Genomic DNA, 13757 nt, shown 5'->3' with positions numbered 1-13757 from the left:
AGCCAGAGGTCTCCTGTCACCTTTCATCCCCTCTTTGACTCCCATATCCCACAAAAGAACCACTCCAAACCTTTACTGGGGGTGCTGGACACTGTACACCCTGCTGCTGATTTAATGAATAATGCTGACAGTTCCAAATGCAGAAACATGGATGTCAGAGAGTGACTAAAGTGAAAGTCAGCTCTGAAAGTTTCACCAGGAATTTGTTTCATTCATCTTTAAGGTGATGCACTACAGTGAAAATTTCAGGACACAAAGCATGTGCATGTGTGGGATTCTGGAGCTTGGAATTGACTGGAAAATGAACAGAATTAATTCAGGTGTGTGAAAGCATCACAGAGTAGCTCCCTCCTAGAAAGACTTCAGGAAAACACTCAAAAGTGAACTTCACAGAGGTAAAGTTTCAGAGAAATAAGTGTCAGGAGAGAACCGAAATAAAAGGCTCCATCCAAGCCACTTCTCTTCAAGTTTCAGAGTGGGGGATGAGAGGACTGAGCCAAATGTACATTTGCTTCCCTGGGTGCAATGCATAGACAGCATAAATTTGTGTTAAAATGAGTCATTCCAGAAGCAGTCACTAATCCTCTGAATGGCTGGGGAGGCATTCTGGAGGGATGTGCAGTCCCTCTAGCTAGGAGCAAGCAGGATTTACTCTGAAATGGAAGGGGTTTCATGAAAGGCCCTGTTTTTTCCATTAAGGCTTTCTCCCTTTATGCTCCAAGAAAGGCTCTTTTCACTCTGCACCGATGGCAGTGCCTTAATGATGGTGGGATGGCTCAGCTACTGCTGAGCTCAGCTCACGAGCACCCAGATGTTTGTAGCACTGAAACACATCCTTCTTTCCAGATACAGCAATCACCTTCAGCACAGGTCCAGCAGCTACTCAGAATCTGTCCTACAGAATCACAATAACAAAATCACAGAATCATTTGGGTTGGAAAAGCCCTCCAAGATCATCAAGCCCAACCTCTGACGCATCACCACCTTGTCAACCAGACCAGAGCACTGAGTGCCACATCCATTTCCTGGATACAAATGTAGGTGCCCCAAGTGACAGGGAATCTTTTCCCACTCATCCCAGAAGCAACAAATTAAAAAATTAATCTGTGTATAATCTCCAAGCACAGCCAGCCTGACACTGCCTCTCCATCAGAGATACATACCATGGAGATTTGTGTATGCACTGAGGTTCAGAAAACCACACTGAAGGCTGGAATAGATTTCACATTTTATGTGGGTCAGGCAGGATTATGTTTTGGAGCATTTTATTTGATCAGCTGAGAAGACAATGCTTGTGCAGGATGTCTCAGTAGCACAGCAGCTGGTTATCTGGGATCAGAGTCAGAGAACTCCCTCTTATCCAGTGATGGGTCAGAATTACAGAATCATAGAATTGCCTGGGCTGGAAAAGACCTTAAAGATCACACAGCTCCAACCCCCTGCCATGGACACCTTCCATGACACCAGGCTGCTCCAAGCTCTGTCCAGCCTGGCCTTGGACACTGCCAGGGATGACAAAGCCACAGCTTCTCTGGGAAAACCTCTGCCAGGGCCTCTTCACCCTTGCAGGGAAGGATTTCTTCCTAATATCCAATCTAACCCTGCTCTCTGCCAGTTTGAAGCCATTTCCCCTTGCCCTGTCACTCCAGGCCATTGTAGATAACCTTGCCCCATCTTTTCTCTGAGCTCCCTCCAGATACTGCAAGGCCACACTGAGGTCACCCCAAAGTTTCTCTTTTCCAGGCTGAACAATCCCAACTCTCCCAGCAGAGCTGCTCCATCCCTGGGCTCATCCTGGTGCCTCCTCTGGGCTCTCTCCAGCAGCTCCAGCTCCTTCCTGTGCTGGAGGCAGCTCTGCAGGTGGGGGTCTCAGGTGGGCAGAGGGACAGAATCCCCCCAGTGTGGGACCAGCCCAGGACATGGCTTGAGGGTATCTCCAGAGATGAAAAGGTCCCTCTTGTTCAACTGGAACAACACCCAGACACAAAACCAGCACATTCAAGGCACCTGCCACTGTCACTGCTCCACCAAGAACAACTTCTGACATCTCTATCAAATTGTTGGGATTTCTCACAAATACAGCAGCTGGAATCACAGCTCCAGTTCCACATTCAGACTGAACTCTCTTTATCTCCCTGCTAAGTCACCTACTGCAATGTGAAGGAGAGGTTTTTTCCCCTGAGGCACTTCCTTTATAAGCAAACAAGAAACAGTGCCAGGCACGAGGAGCACAGGGAAAACCACTCTGAGGTGCTCAGAGGGAACACACAGAACAACCCCGAGGCTCTGCCACTGCTGCTGCACACACAAAAGCTGCCACACACACGAGGTCTCAACAGACAAACAAACTAGAATGGCAGCAAACTGTCTCCACACATTTATAACACAGTTTTCAGCAGCTAAAAAAAGATATTTTGTTGCAAGCTTTCAGAAAGCTCTTGCTACAATGACACCCAAGTTCAGAGCTCTCAAGGTAAAACCAAAGTTATGCATTAATCCTCTCAACCATTATCACAACCACCTCAGAGTTTGCCCAAGCTGGAGGCAGAACATTTTAAGAAAGCATTTCTTAAATATCACACCAGGGATTAAAACTAAAAGGAAACTTCCAGATGGAAAATATGAGGCATCCTCTTTAGCAGTCACTGTGACATTTAGGATTTTTAGTGGCTCTAGCAGGAGTGCTCACATATTCTGTGCATTGGAATCCCAGGTTCCATTTCCAAGTCCAGCACAAAGATAGCTTTAGAGCTTTAGCCAGGCTATCATGCCTCTGGAACCTTGTTGCTATTGTTCCCCCAGGCTATAAAACCACCTTAAGCAGGTGTGCCAGCTTTACACACAGCTCTGTGGCTATGGGCACAAGGAGGACAAGTGTCATTCTCTTTGGCAGGAAAAAGAAAAAGCAAGAAATCCTTGGATGGATCCTCCAAGCACAGAACTGCTACAAACAGAAACCCTCCAGGAAAATGCAGTGACATGCTGACCAGGAAAGAATCACACATAAATAAAAAAGGGTGGAAAAGGATAAAAATGCCAGAGCAAAGCAAAACTGTGGCTTCATTTCCCCAGAGTAAATCAGCACAAAGCACAGAGCAGCATGAGATAAAAGAGAACATGACCAAGTGAGGCAGATGAAGCCCAAGCAGTGGCTGTAAGAGGAATTGTTGTGGTGGAAAACTTTACAATGGCTGGAAAAACTGGGACCACTGGGACAGGACAGCCACATCTGACTCATTCATTTGTCCCATGCAAAACCAAACTGGAACCCAAGGCTCCTCCAAGGCATCAAATGACACCAAAACACTTTATATTTAGTACAACAGAGTGCTGGGGTTTATTAGCATAATTGCACCAGCATTAAGCACCAGATTGTCCAGTCATAGTTACCTCTCCCTAATCCCATATCCATGCAACACATGGCTGGGATGCACAAGAAACAAGCTGGGAAGGGACACAACCTGCAGGAGGCTGAGCACAGCTGTGATCCCATCACAGCACGGCTGTGCCACAATGCTCATTAACAGAAGCATTTAGGTGCCCATTCAGGCTTCTCACCATTAATGCAATTAACAGTGAAGTGATAGAAATTGGGTTCTGTTTAATTCCTCAGGCAGACTGACAGCACAGTCCCAGGCACAGCCTGGACCAGCACACAGGACAGTGCCACTGTCATGGCACCCAGCAGCACAGAGATGGACTGGCTGTGACTCTGGTACTCTTCTCCTATTTAAAATTGCTCTTTCTTTGATTAAAGCTTCATTCCCAAACAACAAAGCGGTTCATCCTCAGAGAGGAGCAATCCACTTCCTTTTTTCCCTCCCAGGAATCTCCAGGGAATCCTCTTCAAGAGCCATGCCAGGGGCACGTGCTCTGTGCTGCAGAGGAGCTCATGGAACAGGAGAGAGCTGTGGGGAGCACTGGGGTGTGGGATCTCAGCACCTCAGGATGGAGGTGCAGAGTGGCCGAGACCACCCTTGGGGGGCTCGGAGGTCCTGGAATGTTGCCAGAAGTGTCTGGTGGCAGGGCTTTGATCCTACACAGGAGATGAGACCTGTATGAGGATGGGAGGAATTCACTGGGTGAATGGTGAAGGGATAAGTTAATTAGAGTGTAAAACACAGGGTTTGGTATTTTGGTACAGGGGGGTCTAAAGAAGTAAGATGGAGGAATTGGGGCGTGTCCTGTTCTTCTTCTTCTTCTTGGCCTCCATCTTCTGTGGTGATGGTGGCACTTTGAGATTGGTTATTACTAGAAGTGCACCAGTTAATAAGGGTAGAAAGTATTGGGGAAAAATGATAAATATTGTACACGTAACTTCGGGTATAAAGATAAGTGACCGCCTGGGGGCTCGCAGTGTGCCCATGGCTGACTTGCTGTGCAGACCTCTGTCGGACTGAAAGAAAATCTTTTAGATAAACAATTAATAAACACCGAGACCGAGACAAGATCAGAAGTCTCTCCTCGTCCTTTGAAGCGTCGGCTCTCCAAGGCCATCCCTGGGCCTTTCCAGGCCACCTAAACAGCACAGAAAACTTACAAGCCTAAACAGCCGAGAAACCGAGCAAGTGGCATCCCTGAGCTATCTCCGGTCATAAATCAGAAAAGAGAAAAGCATGAAAACTTGACACTGGGGCACTGCTCACTGCTCCACAGCAACAGGGACATGGCACATCCTTCACTGCTCCAAGCACCGAAACACCACAGAGATCACAACTCTAAACAGGGGAAAGAATAACCATTTTTAGCCTGTTTCACAGAGGCACTCACTTTTCTGTATAAACCAGGCCTTCCTGCCAGCCCTTCAGGCAGACACAATGCCAGTACAGGCTCCACAAAGCAAGAAATTTTGGTTAAAAGGTACCACCAAACAGGGGTCAGAGAAGGAAATTTGGTATCACCTTACAGCAGCCTCAGACATCCAGATACAGGAGGAAAAATGTAGATGATGCCCACCCAGAGCATTGGAGGAAGAAGCAGGGCATTTTCTGAGGATTTTTGACTACAAAACTGCACACAATTTCCAGCAAAGCTGTTAAACACCCTGCTTCACCGAGGACTGGTTCATGCACACCAAGGTGGATTCCTCAGCAAGCTGCTCTATCCTCTCCAGGGCATGTGACTGACCCAGCAGCACCCACATCAAAAGGCAAGAAAGGAGAAGTGAATATTCACCTCTTCCTTTGCAACCAGCTGTGCCTCACCAAGCTCAGCCACCGTGTCCCTCTGCACAGGCAGGCTGAAACCACAGCCACAACACCTGGATTTAGGTTTTTACCTGGATTTAGGGTTTGTTTCCTGGCACAGTGTGTCCTTGAGAGGGGGGATTTGCTCCTTGATCAAACCCAGCTGAGCAGACATTTGTAGTAAGTGAAGATCTGCTGAGACCAGAGACAAGGAGGGATGGGATGGAAAGGAGAAGGACAGGGCTGCACACAGGATGGGTGACCTCAGGAAATGCTCCATCTCCACTTGTTTCAGCCTGTCTGGGGTAATCTCAGAGCCAGGAGTGCCAGTCAGGCTCACTCTCCAGCACACACACCCCATGGAGAACCAGCTTCTCCCACACAGGGCTCACAGCAGCAGGGTCCAGTTAGAAATAATTAGCAAACATTTAGCCCAATGCCACTGTAGGACACGAAAGAACACAAGCTCACACTGCTGTTCTCAAGGTGAAGAAAAAAGGGGAGTTTATTTTCTGACTTTAACATTTATAGTTTTCTAAGAGTGCCAGTGGATTGGAGGGTGACAGTGCCACCTCTCCAATGACACTGGACAGACTAACAGTCTATCAACTTTCTCTTCTGCTATAAAAGAATGCAAAACAATCAGTTACTTACAGAAAGTGTGTGAGAAAGTTTGCTACAAGAATGTCAACATCAGAAGGCTTAGAAAATCTTAAAAAACCAAGGAGACAGCCCAAGAACATTTTGCACTACTTCCAGCTTGCTTCCTGAAATCAAAACCTCAGTCATCCCCACTGCCAGGTTTGGTCCCAACCTTCCCATCTCCAGGACACTCACTCTGGAGGTGGCAGGACCTCAAAGGACACTGTCCCTCTGACACACTGAAGGAGGGAGGGGAGCTGCCATCTTAACAGTCCTCACTGCTCTGGGCTTTGAAGCTCCACCCCAGAGGTGTTCACCACCTCCTGCCTAGAGTTTGAACAGCTCTTCTCCCTCCCAAAGTCAAGAGGATCCTTGTTAGATAAACCCAAAGAATGTGAAGAGAAAGCCTTGGCTTAACACCAGCTTTCAGAAAGAGCACAAGAAAATGCCACAGAGAATTAATTAACAAGCCTCTAATTGCATCCAGAGCCTTTGTAGGAAATACAAATATTTTTATTTAACCAGCTGCTTGAAAGCATTGGCTGCTCAGCTCTACAAGGGAGGTAAAACATGAGGAACAGTCCTTGGGAGCATTATGGCCCCCAGATCCCCTTCCAGGGAACACACAAACCCAACCTCAGAGTGGGATGGGGTTACCTTGACAAGCCCCAAACCCAGCACACCATTAACTTCCAGTTCAGCAGCACAGGAACAACAGAAAGAAGTTTCATGTCCATTGCATATGGTGGTTATAATTAATCCTCTCTTTATCTAAAATGCTGACACACACAGACCCAGCTGCAGCCAAGCTGTGACACTTGCCCTTCCCAGCTGCCCAAAAACCCAGCTCCCAAACCCCTGAAAAAGCAATTATATTTTCTAAGAGAGCCAACACAGCTGTTGGAATTTTCTAGGCAGGTTTCCCCCTTCCACTTCCTCCATGCCACCATTCCTGCTGAGGGCCAACCTGCAACAAGACAAGGTGTAACAGGACTTTATTTGAGATGACAGGACTTTATTTGAGGTGATCCTGCACCCCCTCCAAACTAAGCAGGGGTTCTGGCCCCCTCTGAGGATGTCACAGCCAGCAAGTCATGGACACACACAGGACTTGAATCTCTGCATGAAAAGTCTTTGTATCTGAGAGTGAGGGGACCCAAACTGCCGCTCTGCAAATTCTTCAGCCTGCCTGGAAAAGCCCTGACAGAACCAAAACCTACAAAAAATTGTAAGCAAATGGATATTGCAGGGGGAAAGATTACCTGAATTTCCCTGACCACTTGTTTTCTAGGAAGAATAAGTAAAACTCTTTAAAGTTAAAGCTGGTCAATCTCAAAAGCCAGCCCAAGACAAGGTGAGTCACGGGCTCATCCCACCTGCACACAAGCGGCACCCAGCTCTCCAAGCCCTCAGAACAATTCCCTGGAAAACAAACACCCAGCAGGCCGTGCCAGCCCAACAGCTCCGAGGTGACAGCCACTGCCATTTTAAGGAGTTAAAGGGGAATTTGGCCATCGTGTATCCAACCAGCCCCGATTCTGCTCCCTGTCCCAGCGAACCCCTTTACCGCCAGAGCCGCCCGGGACCCGCAGCTCGCTGAGGCCGCACTTGCACGGTGCGGAGCGGTCCCCGAGCACCCCAGGACCCCGGGATCACGGGCGGTGACGGTGCCAGGCGGCGCGGACAGCTGGATGAGGCCTGGATGAGGCCTGGGCACGGGGACACGGTCAGAGCCGGGCACCGAGCCCCGGGCAGAGCCGGCCCGGTGCCACCGCTGTGCCCACGGACACCCATCCATCCACCCACGGTCTGTCCGCCAGCGCGGCCGGGCAGGGCCGCGGGCAGAGCCAGGGTCGGTGACAGCCCAGGCCGGTGACAGGCAGCCCTTTCCCCGGCCTCCCCGCCCGGCTCGGGGGGCACCGGGCCCGCCACGGCCTGTCCCCCTCCCCGGTCCCCGCGGCCCTCACCGGACTTGGGCGGGTAGCGGTAGGCCGAGTTGGCCTGGATGTCGATGTCCTCCACGCCCGCGATGCGCCGGCTGAGCAGGGAGCCCATGGCGGCCGCGGACAGGGCGGGCGGCCCGGGGGCGCAGAGCGGCGGCGGCGGCACCGGCACCGGGACCCGCACCCACGGCGGCGGCGCGGGGCACGCCGGGACAGCGAGTCCTCACGGCCCGGGACTACAGCTCCCGGCAGCCACCGCGGCGGCGCCTACCAACGGTGGGGCGGGGGGGCGGCATCTACCAATAGCGGGGCGGCGGGGGAGGTGGCGTGAGCTCTGCCGGCAGAAGGCGCTGCGGCGGGAACGGGGATGGGAATGGGAGAATGGGAGAATGGAGGATGGGGATGGGATAATGGGGATGGGAATGGGAACGGGAATGGGAAAATGGGATAATGGGAATGAGAGAATGGGGAATGGGAAGGGGAATGAGAATGGGAATGGGGAATGGGAATGAGAACGGGAATGGGGATGGGGAATGGGAAAAGGAATAGGAATAAGAATGGGAGAATGGGAAAAGGGGTGAGAATAGAGATGGGAGAATGTGAATAGGGATGGGAATGGGAATGGGAAAATGGGAATGGGGAGTGGAGAATGGGGAATGGGAATGAGAAAATGGGGAATGGGAATGAGAGAATGGGGAATGGGAAGGGGAATGAGAATGAGAATGGGAATGAGGATGGAGAATGGGGAATGGGAATGAGAATGGGAGAATGGGAATAGGGTGAGGATAGAGATGGGAGAATGGGAATAGGGATGGGAATGGGAATGGGGACAGGGATGTGCATGGGGCACTCTGCATGGGAGGGACCCAGGCATGCACATGGAGATCATGGGGGGGACACCTTAGATGGAGAAGCCCTTGAGAGCTCACACAGGGATGCTTGAGGACACGTCCCGTACAGGAAAGCATGGGGAGGATGGATGCCCAGGGACACACCTTGCACAGGGATGCAGAGGGAGGATGCCCAAGGCCATGCTCTGCACAGGGATGCACAGAGAGGATTCCCAGAGACACATCTGGCACAGGGATGCACACAGGGGGAATTCCCAGGGACACATCTGGCACAAGGGAGATGCCCAGAGGGACACAGCCTGCACAGGGATGCCCAGGGAGAATTATCCAGGGCACTTCCCAGAGGTGGGACCTGCTACTGGCTGGGGCTCAAAGCCAGCAGGAAAGGAGGTGATCAGTCTCCCATGGGGAAGCCTCTCCTTTCTGGGTTCCTCCCCTCACAGGTAATCCACACATGAAAGCAAATGGAGATGCCTGAGGTTTGGATGTGAGGACAGGGAATGGCCACGGGCTGCCTCACATGTGGGACACAACAGTCAGGAGGATCGCGTGGAGGAAGAGGCACAAAAAAGCCACCAATGTCCCAGGACTGAGTCCCAATGTCCCGTCTGGCACAGAGAACAGAGAAAAGCCACTCCCTGTGATGGGAAGTGCCTCCCTGCACACACACTGCAAAGGAACTGGGGACCCAAATTCCCGGCAGTGGAGCTGGGAATCACTGAGAGACAAAGGAGCTGAGGTGGCAAATGTGAAATCCCTTAAATTGGCCTTGGGAGCAGAGAAGAGGGCTGGGATTTAGGGAAATGGGATGGAGCAGGGAGGGAGCAGAGCCTGCCAGCACGGGAGGATTCTGTGACAGCAGTGAGCAGGCAGTGGGTGGAATTTGCTGGCTGTAAACACAAACTAAAACACGCCCAGCAGGAATAAGCAAACAATCCCCAGGCCAAACGTGCTTCCGGACAGTTGTTATCCCTGCAGCTGCCGTGGCCACACAAACACAGCCAGAGGGGCTGGGAGAGGCACGGGATGCAGGGCAACACATGCTGGGGGTGAGGACAGGAACAGACCCTGCTCTTCTGCATCCCTTTGTGCAGCAGGGCTGGGAAGGAGGACAGGGAAAAAACCTGGAATGAGCAACAAGTCCTGCTGGCCAACCACAAGAGATGAATACCCTGCACCTGGCACAGGGGAGCCCCAGTCTCTGGCAGTGCCTTGGCAGTAACTGTGCCTGGCACCTCTCTGCTGTGTTCCCCAGGACCCTCACAGACACAGGATGGAGTTTGATGACCATCACAGGGACAGGGATGGAGTTTACTGACCATCACAGTGACCATCCATGTGTGCTGGCCCAGAGTGTGTCCAGGGCTCCCTGCCTGCACAGCCACAGGAACAAGCTGTGGGCAGTGCCCTGGCAGCAGTGGGGTGATGTGAACAGCCACCAGCAGCCTCAAACTGAGCAGGGTGAATCCACAACCCCCAAGGCCTCACTCTGCAGGGCAGCAGCTGATTGGGGCTGAGCTGGAGCAGCCTGGGCACAGCAAGGATCAGTGGGTCCATCTCCCTGTGCTGTCCTGAGAACTGGTGGCAAAGCACAGTAGTGTTTACACCATGAAACAGGTGAGGAGGGGAATTTGAAGATGAGAGTCCCTCTCCCTTTCCTCCCACAACCTGAGCACCGAGAGCATCCTGCCTTCTCCAGCTCAAAGAGGCATCCAGAGGCAGCTGCCCCAGAGCTTTTTTTGGGACAGAATAGTGGAATCCTAGAATGGTTTGGGTGGAAGGGACCTTAAAGATGATCTCACTGCAAACCCACACTCCCTGGGCAGCTACGAGCTCGGTGCCAGGGGGGTTAAGCAGGGAGAGCCCGGTCCCACAGCCAGGGGTGTTGGCTCTGCCCGGGGAGCTGCAGCAGGAGGGCAGGAGGGGTTTTGTTCCTCCAGCAGGGGGAAGGTCCCTCCTGAGCCACCAGGCTCTTCGAGGCACCTGGAGGAAGCCATCGGGCCCTGTGGGGGTTGTTGCCATCTGGGAGGGTGTCAGAACTCAGTGCATCCCTCTGGGTGTCCAGAGTTGCCAAAACCCCTGCCAGAGGGCTCAGAGACCCTGGCACACAGCCCAGAACACCTGGGGGTTTGATTATGACCCATGGAGCAAATTACCAGCTTTGTATGAGGACCTGAAAGCCACAGAAGTTTAAGTAGTGTAATAATAAAATTATCACTAGGTGAAAAAGTAGATTTTGGGGTTTTTAGAATAGGGGTTTTGTGGACAAGATGGAGGCACTTGGGCATGCCCAGCCTTTCTTCTTCTTCTCTACCTCCATCTTCTGCTGTGATGTTGGCACTTTGGGATTGGTTTAGAGTAGAAGTTCACTGTCTAACACAGGTGATAGGTATTGGAAAGTAATTGTTAACATGTTATACACAGTTTGTAGTATAAAGAGATAACACCACCCTGGGGGAAGAGTGCCTCTGTCTGTCGTGCTGAGCAGACCTCGACCTGACAGGAGAAAAATTTTTATAGATAAGATCCAATAAACAACTCTGAGACTGAGAACTGAAGAACTCAGACTCATTCTTCAAACGTGTGGGCCAAAACAGAAACTTTTCACGTATCTCAGGGCTGCAATAAACTGCACACTCCCGAGAGGAGGGCAGGGGCTTTGCTGGGGAATGTGTCCCGGAGAGCCCGTGTGTGACACACAGCGACAATAGCAGCGGTGTGCCCGGGCGGGGCTCAGCCCTTCCTGCCCAAACCCCAGGGCTGGAGGGCAGCAGCTCCTTTGCTCCTGCCTGGCCCGTGGGAAGCTGTGCTGGTACACACAAAGGCAGGATATTGCACCACGGCCTCCTCCATCCCATCCCTGCCAGCAGCACGGGAAGGAGAGGGGATGCAGGGCTGCCCTGCCAGCCCTCAGCAGGGTGAAAAACTTGTTGCCAATCACTTGTTTTTAAAGTTTTAAAAGTTTAACGGTAATAAAATGGTTATAAAAATAGTAATATAATTAGAGTAATAATAATGTGGACAATTTGAATTAGGACAATATGAGACAATAGAGACAAAGAGTTACGAACTTCTGGGTACCTTTTTCTGGGCAGCACAAGCCCAAAACAGGACCCACGTTAACAGAGGATTAACCCTTAAAAACAACAGCCTGTTGCATATTCATACACCTCATACATGATGCATAAATTCCATTCAAACACAGGATTCTGTCTGGTCCTCGTCAACTTCTTCCTCTGAATACTAACAGCACCTTCGAGGTGGGAAGAAGTTCATTTCTCCTGATAATGGAGCAATAAATTCTCTTTCTCTGAAAGATTCAGGTGTCCTGTGGCTGCTATCTCAGTGCGAGTCCTTTCTTTAAAAAAAGTACCCTACATAGCACAGTTTCTATTTTAACATTTTTTTAGAACCCAGAACTATATTTAACACACTTCTTAAGAGAATTAATACAGCATTACTTTCTAACACAACACATATAATATTCATTTTAATATTTGCAAAAAGCCAATCATAAAATATGCATTTTTCACACCAGGGTCCCACAGCTCCTCAGGTAGCAGCACTCCCCCAGCCCAGGGCACTGTGGCAGCTGCAAGAAGCAGCAATAGTCTCACAAATGCTGGTGGTGTCACCCCAGTGGGTTTTGCACCTTCACCTCTGGGTTCCCTGAGATGTGCTTGTCCCCATTTTGCTGCTGCCAGCCCAGGGGCTGCTTGCACCATGAGAGAGGAAAGCCACAAAGACGGGAGATCTGTGAGAAAGAGATGAAAACATCTTCACAAGGTTCAAGGGACCTGAGACCGTGAGTGCCATCATGATGGTTAAACAGGGTGAAACTGGGCCAGGGCTCCTGCCACCAGGAGCCTGCAGAGCCCCAGGGGTGCTGAGGAGACCTCAGCTCCTGCACTGCCTTCCAGCAAAACCCACCCAGGAAAAGATGAGGGATCCTTTGAACCCCAGGAAGAAGAATAATCCATAGAGCTACAGCCTGGAGAAGGCAGATGGACCCAAGGGACACCCACCCTCCCACTGCCACATTTCTCCAGCTGCCTTTCAGGAGCCTCCTTGGACATGTCTGCTGGGAAGGCAGCTACGAGCACACCCGTGTAAACAAGGAAATCTGTTTCCCTGGAAAGCTCCCGGTCACCAGAGCAGCTCATCCAAAGTCCAGCTGCTTGGGGTTTATTACCCAGTGCTTTGTCTGTGTTGTTCCCACTGCCACTCGCTGTGTTTGTCAGGTACGTGTAAACAACAAGGCTGTTCTACACACACAGAGTTACAGCTCAGCAGAAGGAGCGGTGAGCCCACGAACTTTGCCTCCCTAAACACTGCCCTGCTCTGAGGGCTTACAACCCTTCCCGAAAGCCCTGCCAGGCCAGGCCCAACCCTTCTCCCTCCAAACACCAAACTGCAAGGTTTCTAAACATGCCTGGCTCTTTCTGATTAAAGTAATCATTCAGGAGATTAGTTTTTCCTGCTGTATTTACACCTTGGTGGCTACAAATCTCCCTGTGTCACCTCTCTCTGGGGGTTGTCTTGACCTTTTAAGAAATGAGCAGTCAGCTCTTGCTATGTCCCACTGCCATGTACAGCTGTGCTCTCACTTGGATTTGGGCAGTGAGATTTATAGAATGAAAAGGGAAACCCCTTGGCCTTGAAACTCTCCAAGGCTTGGTTGTGTAACTCCAGAATGGTTACTAAAGAACATGTGGACAATGGTGATTAGCTTTGGACAATACCAGAACAATTCCTGTCCACATAGTGGAGGCTGCAAACCCCGCTGATCAAGTGCATTACCTGCCTGCGCTTCAGCCATTGAATCCTCAAGGCTCAGAAACACCAGCAAAATGCCAGCCAGGGTCAGAGGCGTTAGTGAACAATCCACTCACGGCCAGGCAAACCTCTCCAAACTGCAGGAAACAGCCCAGAGCCTCCGCTCAGGAAAGGTGGAGCCGGCAGTTCCCTTCATCTCTTCCCTGGTGTTCTTAGCCCCGGCCACTGAACCGCGGCTGTCCCTGCTTATCCTGAGCAAGACCATTGTCCGCCCGGCCTGCCCGCGGGCTTCCACCGGCTGCGGCTCTCAAAGGAGCCTTTCACAGCGCCGGGAGCCCCCGGCACCTTCCAGAACCTTC

General features: G+C 51.1%; 1 protein-coding gene across 3 annotated transcripts in view; it reads right to left on the bottom strand.

Moving 5' to 3' along the window:
* MGRN1 (mahogunin ring finger 1) overlaps nt 1-7974 on the bottom strand; it is a 48993-nt gene extending 41019 nt beyond the window's left edge. For all 3 annotated transcript variants that reach the window (XM_058815799.1, XM_058815801.1, XM_058815800.1), the window contains exon 1: nt 7796-7974. In XM_058815799.1, coding sequence (XP_058671782.1) covers nt 7796-7883 — 88 coding nt within the window. In that variant the 5' untranslated portion in view covers nt 7884-7974. The remainder of the gene's footprint in view (nt 1-7795) is intronic.
* Between the last annotated feature and the right edge of the window lie 5783 nt (nt 7975-13757).

The sequence above is a fragment of the Ammospiza caudacuta genome, chromosome 17 (genome assembly GCF_027887145.1).
Source record: "Ammospiza caudacuta isolate bAmmCau1 chromosome 17, bAmmCau1.pri, whole genome shotgun sequence".
NCBI lineage: Eukaryota > Metazoa > Chordata > Aves > Passeriformes > Passerellidae > Ammospiza > Ammospiza caudacuta.
This window is presented reverse-complemented; position numbering and strand designations above follow the sequence as displayed.